Source organism: Pinus tabuliformis, chromosome 7, assembly GCF_031772625.1.
Source record: "Pinus tabuliformis cultivar Carrire ecotype Pingquan chromosome 7, CPIR1, whole genome shotgun sequence".
NCBI classification, from domain to species: domain Eukaryota; kingdom Viridiplantae; phylum Streptophyta; class Pinopsida; order Pinales; family Pinaceae; genus Pinus; species Pinus tabuliformis.
The window spans coordinates 1,651,403,231-1,651,423,914 of record NC_142293.1 but is presented as its reverse complement, the minus strand read 5'-3'; the positions used below and the strand labels follow the sequence as shown (position 1 = coordinate 1,651,423,914).

General features: G+C 34.6%; 2 protein-coding genes across 2 annotated transcripts; both read right to left on the bottom strand.

Moving 5' to 3' along the window:
* Window positions 1-372: 372 nt before the first annotated feature.
* LOC149254758 (uncharacterized) lies at window positions 373-1,118 on the bottom strand. The gene has a single exon (XM_089457090.1). It carries the CDS (start codon window positions 883-885, stop codon window positions 652-654), a length of 234 nt encoding a protein of 77 aa, XP_089313216.1. The 5' UTR covers window positions 886-1,118; the 3' UTR covers window positions 373-651.
* Window positions 1,119-13,153: 12,035 nt separating this feature from the next.
* Window positions 13,154-14,034, bottom strand: LOC149254757 (uncharacterized). The gene has a single exon (XM_089457089.1). It carries the CDS (start codon window positions 13,625-13,627, stop codon window positions 13,394-13,396), a length of 234 nt encoding a protein of 77 aa, XP_089313215.1. The 5' UTR covers window positions 13,628-14,034; the 3' UTR covers window positions 13,154-13,393.
* Between the last annotated feature and the right edge of the window lie 6,650 nt (window positions 14,035-20,684).

Sequence of the window (20,684 nt, the reverse complement as noted above, 5' to 3'; positions counted from 1 at the left end):
CATTAGTTTAGGGATAAACACATTTCTTTTTCACAATGGTTGAGAAGATTGAATGATAATTTTAAGTGAGATGACTATGTTGAATAATCCTGAAAAAAAGATTTTATGTACAGCTAAACCAGACTAGACTTATTTAAGAAAGCATCAAAACTAGAAATTAAGAGGTTAATTTCCCAAAAGTGCATTCCAGTTACAAACATTTAAGCCTAAATCCTCTGCCGCGCCAGCCATGAGTCGAAATTTCCAAAATGGATGTTGCACAAAATTGTGGATCTGGAAGATATTAATAATTTTATGGCCTGATAATTAAACCCCAATTTAATCTTCAAATAATGCCAATCATACAGATGTCAGTGGAAATGAGCCTAACCATTCAGAAAACAAATCCATGCATTTCTGAACATATTTTCGTAATTTCGTAAGAGTAAAAAATGTATTACAGATTTGGGTAATTACAGAAGAAGCAGTCCGTTACAGGGATTATACAGATCACGCATCGATTCCCATAAACAGCTCCCTGATTTTCAAGACTTCCAATTACAGAGGAATAAGTCCGTTACAGGGATTATCCAGATCACGCATCGATTCCCATAAACAGCTCCCTGATTTTCAAGACTTCCAAAAAGATTACGGGACCTGCAGAGAAAACCTTTAACACTCCGCTGACGCAAATCTTTCATTATCGCCCTCCGCCCTGAAGCCACTGACAGCAGGAAAAGTAGGGCAAAGACCATCCAGGAGCTCGCCATTACTGAGACTGCGCTCTTCTGTGATTGGCCGCAGTGTTTTCTCCAAGGGCCGCCGTCTTCCCACACATACTCTCCGAGAAGGGGCGATTTCTAGCCACTTCCTATCAGTTGTTACCGTCGTCTTCGGAATCGCCATTAGCAGACTCACTTTGCAGGGAGAATACAATCTTGAAAAGAAAACCCTAACGACCACCAAACCCTAAGGACAGCACCTGGGCAAACTGCAATCCGGGACGAATTAGAGTGCTTTAGTAAAGTGAAAATCGGTTGCAAGCCAGAGGAGCTAAATCAGATACGAATTCTTGCGCTGTGATTCCTGATGATGAGTGTGTTATGGTGTGGATTTAAAGGGCAGATGGGTTGCTTCCGTTCAACGCTTCTCCAAAACTCCTTCCTAGGCAGTTTCGCTGGATCTTGGATGCCGTGTGGGCACCTCTAGAAGCTTCTCAGGAATATTCCTACCCACCGCAAAGAACAGGCACCAGGCGTGTTCGGAACGTCAAGTGTGTTGTCCTTTTCAGTAGGATATATCTGATAAATTTGATGTGTTTGCTTCAACAGATTCGGCTCATGTGGTCTCAAAACAGATTTGGAACGTGAAAAACGATGCGCATCTGTCGTTCTACATAATATACACGTTGCTGCATTGTGATGCAAATGCCAATTGTGTGGTTGGTTTTGTTCAACGGTGCAGCTTTATGATTGGACTCCCAAAATGTCAAGAACTGTAAACACCTCCATCAACAAGTCCTCTATCACCAATTGTTTTCTTCCACGCCCTTGCTTTATCACACAACTTTATTTTCTTTTCGGATTAATGATTTGACGTTAGTCTTTTCTCCATTTGTCTTTTATGATGAATGTCCTCACAACATTAATGTTGTTGTCTTACATCCCCTCTATGGAGGGTTGGGTGAAGATGTTAACAAGGAGTGGTGGAAAAATCTCTCCATCCATGGGAAACACATTAATGTAGAAGGTAGGGGTATTAACCTATAATAATATTAGGAGATAATATTTATAGCAAAATTTTATTGTGCTCTTAAAACTAAAGGGCAAATGAAAGGTTATTATCAACGTGTCCAAGTTAAAGGTGGATGATGTTTAGATTCCTTCCTATTAGCAAAAAAATTAGAATACCTTTGCGGTAAAATTGTATTAGAATATTTTTGAGGTAAAATTGTATTAGTAATAATATTGTTGAGTTGAAATTGTATTTCTGATTTGTGGATATTTTTTTACCGTGGTTCCAAAGGGATTTTTTCAAAGTTCTATTCATTTCTAATTTTAATTTAGAGATGTTTTTTATAAATTTTATAGAAATTTTAACAAATAAATTTAAAGAAAAATTATATTTAAAATGAAGTATTAATTTAAAAAAAAAAGAAGGTTTTATTAATTTTTATGGAAATTTTTTCTATTAAGGGATATTATATGTATGTGGTCTTATTATAAGTGATGTAATTAGTACAAATTCTAGCACATTACTATAACATGTGGAAGGATACATGTTAACTATTCAATATATTGTTTAATAATGCTAGCAAGAAATTTTTCAATTGTTTTTTATTCTTTCAAAAAAATTAGTCCAAAATAACTTGATTGTCTCTTTTGGATTGTCAAACTCTTTAATGGAAAACTTTACTCTAGATATTACATTAAATACATTAGAGTTGAAAGTGGAGTAATCTATTATTGTGAGTGTTGAGTGTTGTGCACGATATTTGGATGTTTATGGTAGCAAATGTTATTATTATATATGGATGATTAACTCTTCACTGATCATCCCTAGCCAATGCTTACAAGTATCATCCTCCGTGGATGATTGTTAGGGTTTCCTTTGGTGGCTAATTGTTGATGAATGGCATCTTAGTATGTGTTGTACTCTTTTCTAGCAATTATTAAACTTCGCATTGCATACCAACTACCCTCTTACTAGACTTGGGTGTTTTATATGGTTGGGTGGACTCTTTTTGGAATAGTCATTGATTAGATATTTACTTGGTTTGAGAGGTGTAATCTGATGAATATATCTTTCATAACTTGTTATGAGTAATCTTTAGTTGATATGATGTCAATATAATTAGAAACATTATGATGTGTTGATACTTTAGTCTATTTGATACATTATGATGTGTTGATACTTTAGTCTAGTTGATAGGATATGGTACTCTCCACTTACCATCCCCTTATACTTGCTTTTACTAAGGGTTGAGTATGATGAAGCTAGGCACGATTCAATTACCTACTTTTTTTATAGGGACTAATATTTTCTAATTAATCAATTATATCATTGAAGCTTTTTCATAATAGTTTGATTATAAAAGCGCCAACGCCAAACCTGAAAGTACCTAACATATGCCACAACAAGAGCACCCATGACGAGCCAAAGATCTTATTTATACCCCTCCCCATGATAGCCCCAACTCTTGGAATCAAAGTGCTTCTCTTACTCATAGAGTCTCAAGTCATGCAACTGCCATGCCCTCCTACAACACCATGAACACAGAGACACCTCGAGAGCACCTTCTAAAATTCTATACATACATATGCATTCTTAGCTAAGACGTTTGAGATTTATTTTAAATATATATATATATATATATATAGATAATTAAATTAATGTTAAATCTCAAACGTATTTTCTTAGTTAACGTTTATTTTTTTAATTAAATTGAGATCCTCCTCATATATATATAAAATATATATCCTCAATCGGTTTTTAAAACACTCCGTTAGCATTCCGTTATTTTTTCCACGTGTATTCTTCCCTATTTTAGGGAATAACGCTGTCACCCGAGTCCCATATATTAACGGAGAAGTTCTCCAACAACTCATGACCGAGTAACAAATATGATAATAATAAAATAATTTAGAGATGGTCAATCCATACTTGGGCCATGATTGTAAGGTGATGTGTGTAACGTTGACCTTTTAGAACCCACTTTCACACGAATTAAAGTTGTGCTTTCACACTAAAATAATTTGAGTTTGAAATTGAAAGTGAGCTTCCTCTCTCATTTATGTTGCACGTTACGATCGAGTAGTAATGGAGATCTTTTTAATCTCATTCATCATTGGATTAAAAGATTCAAGATGATTCCTTGACGCTATAGACATGGATATTTAATCTAAAACCTAATTTTTGGGATAGCGGTGCAGTTAGCTTTTTAAGCGAAAATTTTTAATTAAAATTAAGGGATAAATAAATCAATTTTTTTTTTTTTTTTTTTTTAATTAAAATTAAATATAATTCAAAAATTTTAATGTCATATAATAAAGAAAATAGCAAGCATTTATCTTAACTGTGTAAGTTAATATAGTTGAAATAATATTATATTTATATATTTAAATATATTAAGTATAATGATTTTTAAAAAATCTATTTTTTTCTAATTTAATTTTATAAAATATGTTTTTGAAAACGAAAAAAATAGTGGACTGCCTCTATTTTTTTTAATTCTTAGCCTGTGGACATGTGTTCTGCAAATGACCATTGTAAGTTGTTGTGTTTCAATATTATGTGATATGATAGCCCTTTGCTAAGACCTATCTCCACACATATTCTAGCAAAAGTGAAGACGTCTTTCTCTAATCTTTCTAGGTAATTTTTTTTTTGTTTTCCCAAAGTGTTTCCAATATCTTCATGGACTTGCTCATGTTAGAAGGGAAGAGGGAGGTTTGCAAACCTCACCCATACTGGCATGATTGATATGACCATAGATGTGGCATCAAACTATGGGAACCAAGGGGTGATTATGTCGAAGAGCACTTTACAGCCCAATGGTGTGATGTAGAAAGTTTGTCAGCATTTTTACATGTAGGCTCAATATGCTCAATTTATATTAATATGTTCAATTTATAAGGCATAAAAAATTTGTAAACATTTATATGCGGGCCAAATTAACTAATAAGAAAAGGTTAAAAGTAATATAAAGTCCAATATGGGGCAGATGTTGTAGTGTCTATAAAAAGCTAAAAAAATAAAATTCAATTTGTTAATTGTAATTTTTTTATTAATAAAATTACAAATAACATTTTAAATAAAAGAAAGTCATAATATACATACCAAATTAAAATATATAACATATAAGTAGTAGCTATAAGGTAAAATCCATTTTACTTGATAGATTAAAATAATGATTGTGTAATATATATAAATTTAATTAGTAAGCATATTAAAATTTTAATGCTTACGATAACTTAAAATATAAAAATAAATTTAACCGAGGATATTCACACCCACTTTACTATAGATATTATTAACTTGTAAATAGACTTTGTTACAAAACCATGGGCATATACCATAGCTCATCAATACCACATGCCAAAAAACCATCTCTCAGTTCAAAATCAAAATATTTTATTTCAATTTAATTTTATAACATTTTGTTAGTTAAATCTAAAAGAAAAAAAATTATAACTAATTGTGAGATATATCTAAACCCACTATCCCATTAAACCACATAAGATATAAATAGTAGCTATAAATTAAAATCCATTTTACCATATAAATTAAAATAATAATTTTGTAACCATATTTAAATTTCATTAATAAGCACATAAAAACTTAATACTTACAATATAGCAAACTTTTTAACCATGGATATTCATCCCACTTTACCATGGATATTATTAATTTGTAAATAGACTTTGTTACAATACCATGGCTCATCAATACCACATGCCCAAAAACCATCTCTTATTTCACAATCCAAATATTTTATAACTATAAGCCTATTTTCCACTCCATTATAGTTAAAGGATTCTTAGTTCAACTTAACTTAGTTTCTATCTTGAATGCATTCAATTCCATCCTTTTTGTGCTTGTCTAGACAACCTATAGCCCCCAACCTTTTGTCTTCATGTATATCATTTCTCCATGCTAGTGTGCATCATGTCGCTCATTATTAAGACTGGATCTTTACATTTGCACCAAACGTTTCTCCTTATAGTCTGACAGCAAATAACACTTACAGACTCTAGTCTTTGCGAGTGACTGATACTTTAATTGCACTGAGCATGACACTACAGGCGCAATCTAGCATCACTCTTATGAAGAAGAGGAGAAGAGAATTCCGACTAATTTATCAAGGACTAGAACAAATCAGATTGAATTTTATGAGGGACGTAGCCACTCATTTATAATATTCATATTCGTCGGCTGACTATTACATGACCAGTGAGTGCCGGTTAAAAGTAAAGATTCGGGTGCAAGTGGACAACTTGCATTATCTCAACACTTAAAGTCTTTCGACATATGGGGACAAAATCAGACACATTATTATGGGCCCACTACTGCTTCCTCTTTAAGCTAAGGGTCCACTGCTTTATGTGCGAGAAGGTCTACCATGCAGTTGAGGTATTCGAGCTTATGTTCACTACCAAATTCATAATCGTCTAACCAGACTACCCATCGCATGATGCGAACGTTAATATCAACAAGTTAACGGTTTGCTTTTATCATACCCGATATGAATTTGAGATTTGTTCAGACCAAGAATTTAACAAGTTTTAAATAAACCCTGAAATGAGATATACTTTTCTTGACTGCAAGTACTTCTTTATCGCTTGAAGGATAATTGAGTTCAGCTCCATGAAAGGTTCCTGTGGTGTAGGCACAAATCTCTTCAGTGCCATTTATGCATTCAAGAAGAATGCCTCCCCGTGCAGAATTTGATGCATATGTTTCAAGGACATAAAATCCTTCATCTGTCAAGAGCTTGAGAGGAGGAAGGTTCTAGACTTTCTCCTTGATGGATTTCACAGCCTCGGTCATGGCTTGATTCCATGGGATTGGTGCCTTCTTTAATCTTTGTTGCAGGAAAACTATATCTTGGGCTTGTCCTTTATAGAAACATTTGATATAATTCAAACTGCCTAGCAATCATTGCAGCTGGGTCTTGTCTAGGATTTGCTCTAAAAAATTTTGCAGGTTTAGAAGCACATGATCTTGCAGTGCTATACTACCATTAGCAATCTTCAAACCCAAGAAACTTACATCTGTTACTCCAATCCCAATCTTGGATTTTGACAAAGCTAATCCATGTTTAACACAATGCTCACAAAATATTTGGAGATGTTTCTGATGTTCTTGGATATTCTCGGAACATACAAGTAAATCATCTATGCATATAATTAACCAATCTATGCCACAGAAAACATCTTCCATTCTTTTTTAAAATTCACTAGGAGCATTCTTTAAACCGAAAGGCTTTACCTTCCATTGATACTGTCCATGTGGGACAACGAAGGCCATTTTATAACGATCTTTAGCAGCTATTCCAATTTGGTAGAAACCTGATTTAAGATCAAACTTGCTGAAGATGTTACATCCTTTCAGTTTTTGGAGAAGCGTTGCTTGATTTGGCAGAGGATATGCCATATTTTTTAACACTGCATTTAAGGGCTTGTAGTTGATCACCATGCGAGGTTGGCCTCTTTTGATCTTTGAATGCTTGTTGACATAGAATGCTCGACACGCCCATGGGCTCTTGGTTGGTTCGATTAGGCCCTTTTCTAAGAGATCTATAATCTTTTTTTGGCAGTAATCCAACTTGGTTGGACTCATCAGAGTAGCTGATGCTTTATGTGGTCTGATCTGTATATCATCTGCATATGGTAGATCGATCACATACTTTTCTTGTGCCCAAAAAGCATTGGGGATATCCGAAGTACATTGTTGGATAATCTTTTCAGAAATTTCTTTCAAATAATATTGATGATGAGTTGTGGTGAAAGAAATGATTCTTGCTTTTTTCTAGACTTATGTAGGCTTTGGCTGTTCTAGTTTTTGCTTGTGAGGGACGAAGAATGTACAAGAAGTTTTGAGAGGAATCTATACAGACTTACGAGAAATAGTCATGGAAAATATGAGTTGGTGGTAGTCAATAGAAATGGGAGAACAACGGGTAAATAATTTAGAACCTAACATAATGTTGGTCGAGATGTCATCAAGTTCGAGGAATGTACATTGAACTGGATGGTCTTGGATGGACACAGGGAAATCAATTACCTGATGTGGGAGAGAAGACATTGAACCAGTGATGTTGGCATTGCCTTCCATTGATTTCTCCCAGTAGAAAGGGGGAATAGAAATATTGAGAGCTAAATTAAGTTGAGCGCCCGAATAAAGTAAATGATCTAAGGAATATGGTTTACAATTAGGAGGAAAAAAGGTAAGAGGAATATATAATTTATGTCGACTGGCGAGAAAGAGATACTTCCCAGGATAAAGTGCAGACAAATCAGGGGAATCAGGTTGTTAGGCATAATCTGGTGCAAGAGAGACAAGGGAAGATTGTTTTGGACTATTTAGAGCCCTAGTTGCTAGATGGTCGAAATCATCATCGATGGATTCAACAACTTCTTTCTCGTGCTAATGCAATTGTGCTTTGAGCACCTGGATTTCTACGGAAAGGGATCTGATCTTTTCGTCCTTGTCATGGATTTGCATACGCATGGATGTGCCTCTGACAAGTTGTCGCTCTGGATGCTTGGTTGGATGGTCAACGTATAACTCAGCCGGATGCCAGTGGGAGGCAACAGAATAGGCTATCTCTTTCTCATTTTGTTTGGTCATCATCTGCTGGATGAATGAAGTTCTGGATGGTTTAAAGTGCTCATGGCGGCCTCGATTATTTTGATCTCATCATGAGTGTTCATGCAAAGATTTATGTTCCATGGTAGTGTTTGCTAGTGCTTTTGCCTCAAGTCTGCAAGCTTCTTGTTAGGCATAGAAAACATACAAAAGCGGTAGGACTACAAACTATCTTCATGGTCAAAACTTCCATGGAAACCGGGAACGAGGTTTCAATCTTCTTCTTCTACCTTGGAATCATCCTCTGGATAATAAATTTCTCTAGTAGGGTCTTCATCATAATCGCAGTAGAACGGATCCCACATAGTAGGTTCTAAGGTATCTGTGAATAGAGTTGCTAGCTTTGGCTTCTATGCTTTTTGTGGACATTTGTTTTCCCAATGACCTTCCTTATTGAAAATAAAACATCAAACTGATTTATTCAGAGTCTTTTGATATCGAAGGAATGGTCGTTTATTCTAGAAAGGATTCTTTCTAGGCTGATATGGCTTCTTGTAAGTTTCTGGCTAAAACTTACTCTGAGGACCAATGTTTCTTGTGCGGATATTTGGATTTACAAGAGCATTTGGGGTCACGATTGAAGGGTCCCTTACCCCAGCTGGGCATCTGGCCAACTATTGTGCAAATCTTACAATGTTCTTCAATGACTTTCTTGATGTGGCCATGGACCATTACTAAGGTCATGCCTGACAGAGAAAGATGTTTGTCTTCAAAATATTTGTTGATAGCGGTGGGAAGAACACCAGGCATACTCTAGATATACCTCTTGAGCTATGTTGTATTAGCATGGGAATTGGATCGGATGAGCTAATCCTGCATTTGACAAAAATAATCTTCCATAAGACCAAGATTGCCTAACTCGTTAGACATATACAATTCACTGTAATGGTCTGGATCTTCCTCAATTGTAAGGTTGACAAACTGTGCACATAGAAAAATGAGAAACTGAACAACATGATTGTTATGGCTAAGGATGGTTTCTTGGGCTTCTGTGGAGGTGTAATGACACCATGTATGTGATAAGCCACAAAATCCATTGATAATGAGTTTCGCAATGCTGCGGAGAGAAAGGGTGCGGTCATCAATCTTTTTTTTCATTGCCCAACTATTGAGGAGACTCATTGCATTCTCCATTTCGATCTTAGGCTGGTAATTTGAAAAAACATGGGTTCTTGCAGCGTAGCTTGGATGGTCGCACTCATAGTTGAAACTCCGGTCGTTGTTACTGATATGGGACTGGATGTTTTGCCAACTTGGGTAATCCGCAAAGGGATACCTGGTTCTTGCTTTACATAAACAAGGAACTGATTTATTTGTTCTTTTGAAAGGGCAGGACCGTTTTCTTGCCCCTCTTGCAAGAAGGATTCTATGACCGAAGTAGCTACCTTGATCTCTTCTTCTTCGGTTGTTTGAATCCCAAACTTCCACATAGGTAGCCTATGACTAGCTACGCTAAAGTTGAAAGTGCGCCTAAGCTTGTTCTTGGGATTATCTGTAAACATAGCCGACTTTGATAGTTTGTCCAAAATACAATAGTCACGGATCTAAACCTTAGATCCTAACTTCTTGATGATTGGGGTAGTTATGGACAAAACCTAAGATATAGCTGGCAGCCTTTGGTCTAGCTTTGCATTGGTTTCTGTAAGGATTGATATGCCAGCGATCTTGTGATCTAACAATTCTAATCTTGCTAAAATCTTCTTTCACATTTCATTTTCTTCAGAGACTACTTGTTTAACCTTAAGGATGTCACTGTGCAAATCATTAATGTTCTTTGACTTGAGGTCAAGCTAGAGATTTTCATAGTTAAGTTGTGCAGTGTTAGTGCTAGACGCAGTTGCTACTGGTACTGTGGTGTAAGGGATGAATTCCCTTTTTTTTGACCATCATCATCAAACAGTTAGAAATATATATAAGGCAAGTTCCTTCCTAGAGTGTAGGATTCTTCTCCCATGCTAACTTTGACAGTTTTAGTTGTTTCTTCTTAGGGTACCCAAGTGAGCATGAAAATGTGAGGTCTTTCTAGCTTAGTAGCAGTACTAATATTTTGTATCTGATGATTGTAGGCAGGACACTGCTGGTGCTGACCTTGGTGTTCTATAGTAAGCTCTATTGAAGAGCTTGCGGGATGGTTTTGGACCATCTCTGCAACCTTCTCTCAAAAGGTGTTTGAACTTGGGTTGGTAACCAGAAGGATTGGGTAGTAGCATTAAATGGAATCAGACGTGCTTTGGCAATCTTCTCGCTGTCTTTCAGTAACGCTGATTGGTGGTACTGTTCATATTTAGCTTCCCAAGGTTCAGGATATTGGATTTTAGTCCATTCAAATGTAATAGGAGTTGTAGATTTACTGGAATTAGATTCCACCTCACTTATAAGTTGTGAAGTCTGACGGATATGGGGCTGTAGTGGGGGCATGCTATCATTGTCAAAGAGAACAAAAGTCAGAGTTTTGAGTTGAATTATTTTAGATAGGTGTTTCATGTCAAAACCTTGGGGATGAATATAAGCTTGAAGAAGGTTGTAGATGTAAGGGTCATGTAATGACACATAATACTTGGGATAGACAATACCAAAGGTAGGGCCGTCAGGCATAGGGCTGACAAATCCTCCTATTATGGCATCGGCTAATTGGTTATGCTGAGTATCTATCACAACGTAAAGGCTATTGATATTCATGGATGGTCGAACGAGAGCGTCCAGGCCAAAATGGATTTCGCGCAAATGGCACTATTTGAAATCTTGGGATTTTCCCGAGTTGATCTGTGACTTTTCAAGCAAGGGGATTTGGGTGGGTTCATCTTGAGATGTAAAACTTATGTCAACAGAATGAAGCCGAATCTGAGAAGAGTCAAAATATTTATAAAAGGGCATGTTATATACTTGAGCAGGTAAAATTGGCGGGATTTGCCAGTTTGGGTCTCGGTCTGTTTCAGAAATAGAAATAATAGAAGCGAAAGTCGAAGCTTCTCTATAAGAACACTTTCGGCCTCGAAGAGAAACTAGAGGAGATGGTGCTTCAATCTCTACCTGGTTTGTTTTTGATAATTTTGAATCCATTTTGTTGTACACCTAAATGCCTTGCCTTCCACCTACAACAAATGGTCTATTCTCTTTTGGTTGCGACCTAAAACTCAGTGATTCTCGGGGCATGATACGGGTCCGCTACAACAAGAGAAGATGTAACTATATCCAATTAAATAGATAGAGAAACAAACCAACTTGGCTCTGATACCATTAAGACCGGATATTTACATTTGCACCAAATGTTGCTCCTTCCCCTAAAAGTACATAGGATGTCTTCTTACAGGAAATGGTGGAGCTCTAAGTTTCTAGAATGAAGCCTTCCCAAGATGATTTGTTTGACCTAGGATGTCATGAGTTGGCTTGGGGTTAATAATTGAGGAAGTTTCCCAACTTCTCTCATCCCTAAGACTTATCCAGATGCATCCTCACAGACCTAGGAACGACATATATAGAAGACTATCTTATAGGTGGAGGGGAGGAAAAAATGATTAAAATACCTTCTTGTTGTAACAACCTCGTGTTGATTTTCAATGTCAATTTAGACAAATGTCATTGGCTTAACAAAATGGTAGACAAAAATATCTGATTCACTCATTCAAAAAAAAGCCTATCAACCTAAATATCAATATCATTAAATTTTTAAAAATAAAATAATAAATATAAATTAATCTTATTTTATAAAAAAAATAAAAACCCTAACATATATGATAAATAAATTCTAATCTAATTAAATTCTAAATTTATTAAAGACAATACAGAAACCACTTAACAATTAATAAAAAAATTGAAATGATTTCATTAAAACAATACATTTTAATGAATATACTTGTGTGGAGTTACACTTAATCCTTTCCCCATAATCCCTCATGGACTTATACATGGATCTACCTTAATCCCTCTTGACCTCAAACATGGATCTATTTTAGTTAGGAATAGAAATAATATACATTTTATAAAAACAATCCATAATGCATTTATTTCAAGTTTTTTTAAAAGATAAAACATAATTAATTCAAATAGCTTTTATACGTTATATGCTATGAGCAAAGTGGCTCCAAACATTGTGGGCCATGTTGAGATGCATAAAGAGACGTTTCTGTCGCCAGCTTTCATTAGAGATATGCTCTGCACACAATCAAAATTTTAGAAAGTTTTTGTCAATGAACATTGTGGGCCATGTTGAGATGCGTAAAAAGACGTTGCTGTGGCCAGGTTTCATTAGAGATATGCTCTGCACACAGTGAACATTGTGGGCCATGTTGAGATGCGTAAAGAGACGTTGCTATCGCCAGGTTTCATTAGGGATATGCTCTGCAAACAGTGAAAATTTTAGAAAGTTTTTGTCAATGATGTATAGCATTGGTGGTTGGGAGGATTTAATGATAATTCTGGGTGAGATGACTATGTTGAATAATATTGGAAAAAAATTTATGCACAGCTAAACCAGGCTTCCACCAGGCTTCCAATAAAGCCGGCTTCCAGGCTTATTTTAGAAAGCTAGCATCAAAACTGGAAACTGGAAATTAAGAGGTTAAATTCCCGAAAGTGCATTCCAGTCACACACATTTAAGCTTAGATCCTCTGCTGCGCCAGCCATGAGTCGAAATTTCCAAAATGGATGTTGCACAAAATTGTGGATCTGGAAGATATTAATAATTTTATGGCCTGATGATTAAACCCGAATTTAATCTTCAAATAATGCCAATCATACAGATGTCAGCGGAAATGAGCCTAACCATTCAGAACACAAATCCATCCATTTCTGAACATATTTTCGTAATTTCGTAAGAGTAAAAAATATATTACAGATTTGGGTAATTACAGAAGAAGCAGTCCGTTACAGGGATTATACAGATCACGCATCGATTCCCATAAACAGCTCCCTGATTTTCAAGACTTCCAATTACAGAGGAATAAGTCCGTTACAGGGATTATCCAGATCACGCATCGATTCCCATAAACAGCTCCCTGATTTTCAAGACTTCCAAAAAGATTGCGGGACCTGCAGAGAAAACCTTTAACACTCCGCTGACGCAAATCTTTCATTATCGCCCTCCGCCCTGAAGCCACTGACAGCAGGAAAAGTAGGGCAAAGGCCATCCAGGAGCTCGCTATTACTGAGGCTGCGCTCTTCTGCGATTGGCCGCAGTGTTTTCTCCAAGGGCCGCCGTCTTCCCAAACATACTCTCCGAGGAGGGGCGATTTCTAGCCACTTCCTATCAGTTGTTACCGTCGTCTTCGGAATCGCCATTAGAGAAACAAAAACCCTAACGACCACCAAACCCTAAGGACAGCACCTGGGCAAACTGCAATCCGAGACGAATTAGAGTGCTTTAGTAAAGTGAAAAACGGTTGCAAGCCAGAGGAGCTAAATCAGATACGAATTAGAGTGCTTTAGTAAAGTGAAAATCCGAGACGAATTAGAGTGCTTTAGTAAAGTGAAAATCGGTTGCAAGCCAGAGGAGCTAAATCAGATACGAATTCTTGCGCTGTGATACCTGATGATGAGTGTGTTATGGTGTGGATTTAAAGGGCAGATGGGTTGCTTCTGTTTAACGCTTCTCCAAAACTCCTTCCTACGCAGTTTCGCTGGATCTTGGATGCCGTGTGGGCACCACTAGAAGCTTCTCAGGAATATTCCTACCCACCGCAAAGAACAGGCACCAGGCGTGTTCGCAGTAGGATACATGTGATAAATTTGATGTGTTTGCTTCAACAGATTCGGCTCATGTGGACCCAAAACAGATTTGGAACGTGAAAAACGATGCCCTTCTGTCGTTCTACATATGCACGTTGCTGCATTGCGATGCAAATGCGAGTAGTGTGGTAGGTTTTGTTCAACCGTGCAGCTGTATGATTGGACCCCTAAAAGGTCAAAAGTGTAAACACCTGCATCAAGTATCCTCTATCTCCAAGTGTATTCTTCCACACCCTTGCTTTATCACACAGCTTTATTTTCTTTTCATATTAATGATTTGACCTTAATCTTTTCTCCATTTGTCATTTATGATGAATGTCCTCACAACATTAATGTTGTTGTCTTACATCCCCTCTATGGAGGGTTGGGTGAAGATGTTAACAAGGAGTGGTGGAAAAATCCCTCCCCCCATTGCAAGCACATTAATGTAGAAGGTATTGGTATTAACCTATAATAATATTAGGAGATAATATTTATAGCAAAATTTTATTGTTCTCTTAAAACTAAAGGGCAAATGAAAGGTTATTATCAACGTGTCCAAGTTAAAGGTGGATGATGTTTAGATTCCTACCTATTAGGAAAAAAGATTAGAATACTTTTGCGGTAAAATTGTATTAGAATATTTTTGAGGTAAAATTGTATTAGTAATAATATTGTTGAGTTGAAATTGTATTTCTAATTTGTGGATATTTTTTTGTAGCGTGGTTTAAAGGGATTTTTTCAAAATTCTACTCATTTCTAATTTTAATTTAGAGATGTTTTTTATAAATTTTATAGAAATTTTAATAAATAAATTTAAAGAAAAATTATATTTAAAATAAAGTATTAATTTTGAAAGAAAATGTTTTTATTAATTTTTGTGGAAATTTTTTCTATTAAAGGATATTATATGTATGTGGTCTTATTATAAATGATGCAATTTAATATTATATGTATGTGGTCTTATTATAAATGATGCAATTAGTGCAAATTCTAGCATATTACTTAACATGTGAAAGGATACATGCTAACTATTCAATATTGTTTAGTAATGCTAGCAAGAAATTTTCCATCCATACGTCGGCCATGATTGTAAGGTGATGTGTGTAATGTTGACCTTTTAGAACCCACTTTCACACCAATTAAAGTTGTGCTTTCACACTAAAATCACTTGAGTTTCAAATTGAAAGTGAGTGTCCTCTCTCAGTGATGTTGCACGTTACGATCGAGTAGTAATGGAGATCTCTTTAATTTCATTCATCTTTGGATTAAAAGATTCCAGGATGATTCCTTGCCAGTGTAGACATGGATATTTAACCCAAAACCTAATTTTTGGGATAGCGGTGCAGTTAGCTTTTTAAGCGAAAAAAGCGAAAATTTTTAATTAAAATTAAGGGATAAATAAATAAATTTTATTATTTTTTATTTTTAATTAAGATTAAATATAATTCAAGAATTTTAATTTTATATAATAAAGAAAATAGCAACCATTTATCTTAACTGTGTAAGTTAATATAGTTGAAATAACCGGCCTGGAGTATGCCGTAAAACTGCTTCTGCTTGGCTAAGAGCTCGTCTTCCTCGGACGTAAGGAAACAGGTTAACGGCCCAAGACCCAGAGGCATCTGGCAGGAGTGAAAGCCTGCTCCCTTACGGACCACCAGCGGGTTATTACAGGTGGCGTGGTTTTCCTTGATAACGGTGATGAGTCAAACCGACATTCGCGGATAGCAGCTAGAGATGGCTGTCCTCACTGTTGGTTTGACACCTGAGTTTGATAGGTTTTGCCACCTTCGGAAAAAAAAAAAATATAGTTGAAATAATAAAATATTTATATATTTAAATATATTAAGTATAATGATTTAAGAAAAAAAAATTATAATTTAATTTTATAAAATATGTTTTTAAGATGAAAAAAATATTATTTAACATAAATTAAATATATAAATTATTAGTTGATATAAGAAGGTTAATGTTCCAAAAAAATATATATACGCAAAGTGACACTAATGCATATTATATTTTTATATACATAAATTGATATTTATCCCTATTGAATACAATGTGCATGGTATTAGTATAAAAAAATTTCAGCTGGCACTTTTCCACCCAAATATTAACTATAATTAATGCGCTATGAATTTTTTTAAAAATATTATGGAATACACCATAAATATATAGTCATGTTTAAATTTTTTAACAATTAAATAAAAATTTTACATTTCATGATGATGATGATTATTATTATAAACTAAGTTCTATATGGTACCCAAGAGATTAATATGAATTCTTTAACATTTTATTTCTATGCTCAAAGAAAAGTGAGAGAAGTATTCTCAGATTATTATAGTTTTGATAAAGTAAAGGGTCAAGAAGGTTGGTAATGTGACCAATATTTTGAAAATTAGATTGAATGTAGGTATAAGGAGGACAATATAAAAGAAAGTGTTTTTCATCTTCAACCTTCTAAAGCTAGCATAGGTAACAAACTATTTCATCCCATGGCATTTTGAGAATTGACCATTGCCGAGTTTCCGTACCAAGCTCATGGAAATTACTTCTAATCTTGGCAATGTTCATTTTCTTCTTAATACTAGTCAATACATGGAAATTACTTCTAATCTTGGCAATGTTCATTTTCTTCTTAATACTAGTCAATACAGAGAAATAATTTTGGTTTTCAAGATTGGGGTTGATCACCTTCTCATAATATCAAAAATTTCCTATTTCTCTCTAGTTCTTTATTTACCCACGAATTCTCCTTAAATTTCGAAGTAATAATATTTTTAATATGATCCAGATTCTACAATATGTGTTAAAAAATGTAGCAAGAAAGTCTCAGTTTAACTTTAGCCTTACTCAAATTGAGTAAATGGAATTTCCACAATATGTGTTAAAAAATGTAACAAGAAAGTCTCAATTTGACTTTAGCCTTACTCAAATTGAGTAAATGGAATTTCCACATCAGGACAACCTGGAGGTAGTTAAATAGTGTGACATGGATCTTTTCACTTAGTTAGCTTAGTAAATTCGAGTTAGAGGACTTGGAATTCACTTATGCATGTGTGATTTCTAAATTTTAGTAATCTAGTTCAATTATTTTCAGTTGTATTCAGGACCTCTAACTATTGATCAATTAAAGGTCACTGGTGTAGTGGGACAACAATCTAAGTCATAGGAGCTAGTACATGCAAGGAATTCAAATTCCTTAGCTGAAGTGTAGACGAGAAGGCAATGTAACAACAATTATAAACTAGTTTGAGTGTACAGGTGTTGCATGTTGTAAGTGATCAATCCTTGGGAATTGTGCAATCAATTTGCAAGAAATTCTTATCTTTTAGGAGCCAATTTCCTTAGGATTTGTGCAAGGAAATAAGAGGCTTGGTGTGAAAATAATTGGCTAAGTGTTGGCCAGAGTTTCTCATTGAGTAGATAGAAAAATTATTCTTTTACAGGGTGAGCTCAGAGTTGGAGCTAGCAATTGTAATAGTTTCTCTATCCAACTGATTAATGTAAAGAGGCTTGAGGGGTTCTTATCCCAATTGGGTTCCCTTAGAAATCATTGTGTAATTGTGGTTTTGCTTGTTGCATGTCTCTGCATGTTGTTCTAAATTGTGATTTTCATTTAGTGGATCAATAGAGTAGAATTGTGTCTCTTGGTGTCTCTTGTTTTCAATTTGAAATATTGAGCAAGTTCAATTTCTTTCAAATTTCTACATATTAGAAGAGCCATGAAATCACATTAGAACCAGTATTTCGTACTTGTCTCTTAGGATTTTCAAAGGATCAACTTCAGTGCAACAATTTTTCTTCAGGTTTGGAAGAATCTATTTCAATGCTCTAAGATTACAGTATGCCCTAAAGGGTACCTCAAATTTCATAAACTTGAAGGATCAAATGGAAGCAATGCTCGATGACAATGGTGTGTTAAAATATGTGAAAATTGATATTGAAAAACCTCCAAAGTCGAATGCACATCATCTAACCCAATGGAAGAAGGATGTTGCAAAGGCCAGAAGAAATATTCTGGAAGGCGTGAGAGACCATGGTTGAAATCATGAAGATGGGTTACACTTTTGGGCCAAGTGTGGCGATTAAATTTCAATTTTTTCTTCTTTTATCGAATTGAAGCCCTAAATTCATATAAACACTAGGAATTTTGATTCGAAGTAAAAAAGACAAATTGTGGAGGATTTTTTGTTGTCCTAATAATATTTTTTGCAAAAGTATTTAGTATCATTAAATTATATGCTTGTCCTGGTAAATTTTCATACATCTTAAGAGGTATGAGTGTGTTCACCTAGCATAACTTAGTCTAAAATGTGTATTATATATATATATATATATATATATATATATATCTATGAGCATGATATACACGGAGAGAGCTAAGTTTTTCATATTAAAATTTATTTTTTAATGCAAAACTATATATTTTTTATTATTTTTCGAAGTTGCCCAAGTAATATTTCAATTGCATTTTGTAGACACGTCTTCATGAAAGGTTTTTTTCAACTATTTAAATAAATTGAAAAACCAAAATTACTCTTTTGAAGAGAACTTGTAAACCAAGATAGTGGTATTTTTTGAAAAAAATTCATTGTCTATATTTTAGGATATTGATTTTTTATTCAACCTCCTTAAAATAGTTCAAAAAAATTTCAAGCATTATGTTTAAAAGAAATTACATGAAAAATATCACATGAATTCAAAAATGTCAAACTCATATGCCATTAGATAGAGGATTCCTTCATGAATCCAACGTAATCAACTCCACTGTCTCAAGACAAATTCAACCCTATGTAAGCTAGGATACAAAATGGAGTTGCAAAAAATTTGATAAAAAAAAATACTAAAATTATTAATTTTAAGACTTAAAAAGCTCAATCGAACCATTTACATGGTTAATGAAAGCTTGATCCAGCTGCTTAAATAGTTAACTTAAATCAATTTTTTTTTTTTTTTTTTTTTTTTTTTTTTTTTTTTTTTTTTTTTCTTTCGGAGGTGGCAAAACCTATCAAACTCAGGTGTCAAACCAACAGTGAGGACAACCATCTCTCGCTGCTATCTGCGAATGTCGATTTGACTAATCACCGTTATCAAGGAAAACCACGCCACCTGTAATAACCCGTTGGTGGTCCGTAAGGGAGCAGGCTTTCACTCCTGCCAGATGCCTCTGGGTCTTGGGCCGTTAACCTGTTTCCTTACGTCCGAGGAAGACGAGCTCTTAGCCAAGCAGAAGCAGTTTTACGGCATACTCCAGACCGCTTTAAATCAAAATATTTACAAATTACTATATATATTACACTTACTTTAAAAAAATATCAAATTTTATCCCAAACAAATATTATATTTATATATATATATATATTCAAAAGTACATATTTCTATATATATTATTTATTATTCTATTGCAAATTAGATATCGATCGAGTTGAAACATTATAAATTATAATATTATTATTATATCCAAGGATATTTTATATCATTCATTAATATATACATCGATGCTACGTCAGGGATAACATAAGCGTGTGTCATTGACATTGTAACCCAGGAATGGATATGTATCCTCTGTTTTATTTAATATGTATATATATAATTCTCCATCAACATTCCATTATTTCCACGTGTATTCTTCCCTATATTAACGGATAAACTTGCTAGCGATATATTAGCGATGTTTTCCCACTCATGACTCATGAACAAATATGATAATAATGAAATAATTTAGAGATGGCCAACGCATAGCAGTTTTTAGAGATGAAAATCATTGGGAAGATAAAGAGGATATTTTTTATGGTTTAAAAATAAGCAACGTAAGGTTTACAAAGTAGGGATACAATGTTTTGATTATGGAAAATATGATTTTTGAATTAAAATAGTGGTTTAATTCATTTTTTTTATATTTTTTTGAGAAAATTCTCACTTGGGATGTTTTAGCAAAAAATAGATGGGAAGGTTTTCGATTATGTGTTTTATGTCGCGAATAGTTAATCTATTGATTATTTATTTATTTATTCTTTTTCTGTGAAGACTATTTGGAATAGGTTTTGTAAATTCTAAAAATAAAAGGTTGGTGGTTTGGGAACTTTGTGGAAGAAAGTTTGTGGCTTTGGGTTTAGAGATTTAATTAGTCCCGTTCTAAATTTTTCCCCATATTTGAGATGCTCGACATTCATTTAGGGATAAACACATTTCTTTTTCAAAATGATATTGTATGCTCAACAATGATTGTACATAATTCTAGAGTTGCTTTTCTAGAACAAGTTAAGTCCTTGAAATTGAAGAAGACAAAAAATATAGGGGAACTAGTGCTATATAAAAGAAATGTATGGGGTTTCTTTCATGTTGCCTCTCAAAAGGAGAATTGTGGGGTTGGCGTTGTCATTCTATTCCCTCATAATGTGGTTCTAAAATGTAAGATGAGAATTGGAAGTGGTACAAACTTTGTTGCTGAGTTGATTGCTCTGTTGTGTGCTTAGAGGTTAGATTTGTGGAAGCAACTGAAGGTTTTTAGATTGACTGGTGAAAGAGACACAGAGAAAGAGCAAGCTCGTGACAGGAGCCCCTGCTAGAAATTGGTATCAGAGCCAGTAACGTCTGGTTCTAAAGGTTGGTACTCAGATCT

Excerpts from the sequence above, each read along its gene's own strand:
- LOC149254758 (XM_089457090.1), bottom strand. The coding sequence starts at position 885 with ATGGCGATTCCGAAGACGACGGTAACAACTGATAGGAAGTGGCTAGAA.
- LOC149254757 (XM_089457089.1), bottom strand. The coding sequence starts at position 13,627 with ATGGCGATTCCGAAGACGACGGTAACAACTGATAGGAAGTGGCTAGAA.